This window comes from Hippocampus guttulatus, chromosome 6 (assembly GCF_054856545.1).
Source record: "Hippocampus guttulatus isolate MCC_2025c chromosome 6, RoL_Hgut_1.0, whole genome shotgun sequence".
Classification (NCBI taxonomy): Eukaryota; Metazoa; Chordata; class Actinopteri; order Syngnathiformes; family Syngnathidae; genus Hippocampus; species Hippocampus guttulatus.
The window spans coordinates 15174378-15179449 of NC_141266.1; the positions used below are offsets into that span (position 1 = coordinate 15174378).

Consider the following 5072-nt stretch of genomic DNA (forward strand, 5'->3'; position numbering starts at 1 on the left):
AAAACACGAATGCTCATGCTTTTTAAGATTGTTTTGAGCTTTACGGAGCTAATTCTGTGCTGTTGCTGGCGCTTCGACCGTTTCGTTCGCATTTAATGTTTTTTTTTCTTTCTTTCTTTTTGGGAGATGAGACAAATGTAGATTGATGGGCGTTTTTGTGTCCCTGCGTGTGTAAAGCTTCCCTTTTGCTTCGCTATTCCAATGTGTTTGCGGCTGTTTTGTCTTTCAACTTGACCTTGGACTCCAGCCGCGTACTGCATGCCCGCCTTCCGATTACTGCAGCCAGCCAAATGCCGCTATGTCATCGCCTTTAAAAAAAAAGTATTATTATTATTGTTTTGTATTTAGTGGGCCTTGAAATATCTTATTCGCAGCAGAAGAAGGTGATTAATAATTACTAATTAGTTGGACATCTGTGGAAAATATCCTTGGGGATTCTTAAAAAGGACAAAAAGCTGCATCTTGGACTCATTAAGTGCTCAAAGAATGCTTTGAAGGCTGAGGAAGGAGCATGTGCACCCGTGCATCAATAATTCACAAATTATTGTGATATTGATTAGCATGCACGGAACACCTATAACAACAAAAAACGGTAACCAGTGTGTTTGTGTGGGTTGATGTGTCTTATTATTATCTCCTGTGCAGACCTTGATCATCTCCTTTGCATATCACGTGTCTGTCCGGGGCCAATAACCTCGCGATGGTGCCGTGCGGGTATGGTTCCCCTGCCAAAGAGTCCCTGTCTGGGTGCATTCGGTCGAGGGGGGTTCGAGGAAAAAGAGGCGCACGCGTGCACGTGTCGGGACATGCTATGACCGCGTCATTGCTGCTGCACTCGCACTGGGCCGAGCCGCTCATGTTCGTCTACGACAGCAGCGCGGACGAGCGCGCCAAGAACATGCAGGACGCGCCGTTCCCCGGGGGGAACTTTGCGCCCAACCAGTGCAGGAATCTGCTGGCGCATCCCGCCTCGCTGGCTCCGAGCAGCACCGCCTACGCCACCGGCGACTTGCCCGCGTCCGGCGTCGGGGAAGCGGCCAAGCAGTGCAGCCCGTGTGCGGCCACGCAGAGCTCACCTCACGCCTCCCTCCCGTACGGATACTTTGGTGGCGGCGGTGGCGGCGGCGGGGGCGGGGGCTACTACCCGTGCAGGCCGGTGTCGCACGGCTGCCCCAAGGCCTGCGCGCAGGCCGCCTCTTACGGGGACAAGTACGCGGACACGTCGCTGCCCGCCGAGGAGTTCTCTAGCCGGGCTAAGGAGTTCGCCTTCTACCAGGGCTACTCCCCGGCTCCCTACCAGCCGAGCTACTTGGACGTGCCCGTGGTTCCCGCGTTGAGTGCGCCCCCCGAGCCCAGACACGAACCCCTCCTGCCCATGGAGCCCTACCAGCCGTGGTCCATCACCACCAACGGCTGGAGTGGCCAAGTGTATTGCGCCAAGGAGCAGACCCAAGCCAATCCACTGTGGAAGTCCTCCTTGCAAGGTGAATTCATGTTGAGCAAGTTTTTATTTATTTTTTTAAATTAACGCTTCAAAGCCACGTGTTTAATGAAAATCTTGTCTTGTATATACTTATTGAATGTTATGATAAGAAATATGCTTTTGGCATGCCTATTTGCATTAAATGCAAGAGGCATGCATGGTTTATTTCTTCAGTGTTTCATGTTGTATTTTGTGCTTGTACATTGATTTTAAAAAATTGGGTTGGATTTTTTTCCCTTTTCAGCAAGCGCACCCCTCCACACGAGGCCAACTGATGACGTAAATTAAGGCGCAGAAATTAAGGGGGGTGAATGAGAAAGTTTTAAATGTTTTTTTTTCAGTTCCATGTCATTAGGGAATGCTTAATATTATATTCAGACTCTGTCTAAATTAAATGCAAATTTCAAATGTAAAACAATGGACAACGCATGAAGGGAAATAATACAATGTTAGCTTTCCTCCTCTTTCATTTAAGAGGAAAACGCCCACGTCCACGAAAAATACAATTTTGAAACAATTATAGTTTTACTTCTACAATATTTACAATTTTTTTGTTATGCAACAATATAAAATAGAGCAGCTATTATTTAATGACATATTTGTTCGTGTCATTTAAAATGATGAAATGTCATAACAACCACTCCTCCAGAGTGGCATCTGTCATGTCAACATATATTTTTTAAACTTTGAAATGTTTTTGAAATATTTCATTATTTCGTTGTTGTAAAATAAAATTAATAATCATAATAATAGTCAAAATACAGGGTGTCCATAAAGTCTCTTTACCATTTCAAAAATGTATTAAAAATACAATTGATTAGATATTTTATTCAGATTCTTTCTATTGTATTCATGTTTTGTTTTGTTTTGTTTTTTAACCTCTTTTAATACACTTCTACATGGGCACCATTAGTTGCACGAAGCACATCAAGACCGTACTCGATTTCTTGCCATGTTCGCTGTAGCATAGCCTCATCAATTATGGCAATGGCATCAATAATCCTTTGCTTTAGGTCAGTAATGTCCTTTATCTTTACTCGATATACGATATCTTTATTAAAAGAGGTTAAAAAAGACTTTAATAAACGCTGAATACAATAGAACAAATCTGAATAAAATATCTAATCAATTGCATTTTTAATAATTTTTTGAAATGGTAAAGATACTTTATGGACACCCTGTACAATCATAATCGTTTCAATTAATATTCGAAAAATATTAAATTACCTTTTGCTACCCCATAAAACGCCATTCAACCCTTAATGTCATCTTGCACCAACAGTTTATTTAGATAGATAGATAGATAGATAGATAGATAGATAGATAGATAGATAGATAGATAGATAGATAGATATAGTAGTAGTGAAGAAGAATTGAAAAATGCCATCTTGAATAAGGTGACTATTTGAAAATATTTTCCATGTTCAGCCAAGATAGAGAGATAGATGACCCAGTGTGTGTAGGCTACTGCGTGTATGTATAGTAAAAATACATCGATTATCCATTTTCCCCTCCCCCAATAAAATGCCATATTCCATTGGGAGCACTAAATAATCCAAATGTTTCTACTATTTTTCCCAACTCGTCGTTTACTATTTTTGACATTATTTTTGATGCTCTTTTGCTCTTTTCATTCTACAGCATATTTTATTTTTGCAATACAATAGCAATGCTTTCCCGTTTTTCTTTTCACTTTAAAACACGATCAACCAAATTCATAACGTTCTGAATATTAATGCAAGTACTATATATATATGACATATGGTAGATGTTTTTATTCCGTTGTCTTACATTGAGTGTGCGTTCAGTTGAAAGTAACACGTTGCCCCCCAAATCGTGCAGCAGACGACACTTGCGGCGGTGGCGCAGACAGCCAAGTGCGTCGTGGCAGGAAGAAGCGCGTCCCCTACACCAAGGTGCAACTCAAAGAACTGGAAAGGGAGTACGCCACCAATAAGTTCATCACCAAGGACAAGCGCAGGAGAATATCTGCGCACACCAACCTGACAGAGAGACAAGTGACCATCTGGTTTCAGAACCGACGCGTCAAAGAGAAGAAAATCGTCAATAAATTCAAGAGCTCCTGTTAGCTTCTCGTCTATTTCGCTTTTGGGGGGAAAAATGGACACAGACGTGCCTTGATCGCAAATAAACTGTGCTATAATTTATTACCTTCACCTTTGCCGCCAGAGTGCCTCCTTTCACGTTTTTTCCCTCCATCCTCGCCTTTTAATTGGAAACAGTCCACGCGGCGCGTTGACAGAAAGTCGGAAATGTTCGCATCAAGCGTTTGATAAACTTCCACGTTTGCCCCACCTCGTTAGAGCCACTGCTTCCCACGCATCTTCGTCTTAATTAGGCGTCATTGTTAATATTCACAAAAAGTCAAAACCCGAAGTAGTTTTGAATTTGAACGAACAAGCCAGTGGAATTTTGCGAGAACGTTTCATTAACAGTGTTAATGTATAAAACGACAACATGTCTCCATGGGTGCATCACAACAAAAGGCACCATATAAATCAACGTTTTCAGATGAACAAATATGATGCAACAATCGAACAAATCTATTCCAGTTCCTCTGTGGTTTGATGCTTTTTCAAATTGCGTTACGGGGTAATTCAAGTGCTCCATATGGGACCGAGACACCTCATTTCAATACCTCATCCATGTCTGCCCTTTTATGTTTTTTTTGTTTTGTTTTTTGTTTCCAATTCCGGCCATTAGATGGAAAGTTAATCTTTGCAATTGCTTGTAAGAAACATAATGTGTCTGATTATTGAAGTGGTCGTGACTGTGTAGTTTTCTTGCCTGTCAGTATTCTGATTTTACAAGGAGAAAAAAAAAGAAAGAAAAACTAATCTCGAGTGGGCGTATTTAAATTTGTAAATATTTTGGGGACATAGCCAAACGAAAATGTTAATAAAGCTGCTTTAAAAGCACGTTTGTGTTTTCGGTCCACTTTTTAAATGATTATTGATGGGATATATTGCCCACTGACATTAAAGTCGTTTCTAACTTGTCATAAACTGACACTTTTATGTTTTTGTCTGAGCTTCCATGTTGAGGCAAATTGGAGTTTGTAGCCATCTAGTGTCCAAAGTCTGCAACTACAGCGACTGCTCTTGTCGGCGGACTTTGCTTCTGTATTTGTTGTTCACCTGCGATTGTCTGTCAACCGGTTCAGGGTGTCCCCTGTCGACTGCCCGAAGACAGCTGGGATAGGCTCCAGCACTTCTTGTGAGGATAAGCAGATCGGAAAATGGATGGATTTGTTGTTAACTTCACTTTGGAAACGTCATTTATCATCACAAGTCAGACGAAAACTTATATCATGTTTCTCTAATAGTAAATGAAGTACCTGTACAGTATTACATTAAGGCGATTGTTGATTCACAAGTCTTGGAATTATGGACATTGTTGGTCTTAATTATACATTGCCCATTAATATGTTTAATATATTCTTAATATTTTGTTATCGTTTCCACTTATTGATGTTTCTTTCCTTGGTAGGTCCAGCACAAGACGGTTTTGAGATATATATTTATTCTTAAAAACACATACACGCACATTTTAGACCCAAGATGGATCT

The 5072-nt window shown here is 41.2% G+C and overlaps 1 protein-coding gene across 2 annotated transcripts; it reads left to right on the top strand.

Annotated features, from left to right (window-relative positions):
* Positions 1-700: 700 nt before the first annotated feature.
* Positions 701-3573, top strand: hoxa13b (homeobox A13b). 2 transcript variants are annotated; one of them, XM_086113578.1, is made up of 2 exons: positions 701-1484; positions 3326-3573. In XM_086113578.1, exons 1-2 carry the CDS (start codon positions 701-703, stop codon positions 3571-3573), a joined length of 1032 nt encoding a protein of 343 aa, XP_085969704.1. The 2 variants fall into 2 exon arrangements, with proteins under 2 accessions (XP_085969704.1, XP_085969705.1); XM_086113579.1 differs by having other exon boundaries at positions 812-1484; positions 3329-3573.
* The last annotated feature ends 1499 nt before the right edge of the window (positions 3574-5072 follow it).

What these genes read in the sequence shown, in the direction of transcription:
- hoxa13b (XM_086113578.1), top strand. Translation starts at nt 701, where the DNA reads ATGGTGCCGTGCGGGTATGGTTCCCCTGCCAAAGAGTCCCTGTCTGGG. An exon ending in GTGGAAGTCCTCCTTGCAAG is followed by an intron (nt 1,485 to 3,325) that starts GTGAATTCATGT and finishes CAAATCGTGCAG; the next exon opens with CAGACGACACTTGCGGCGGT.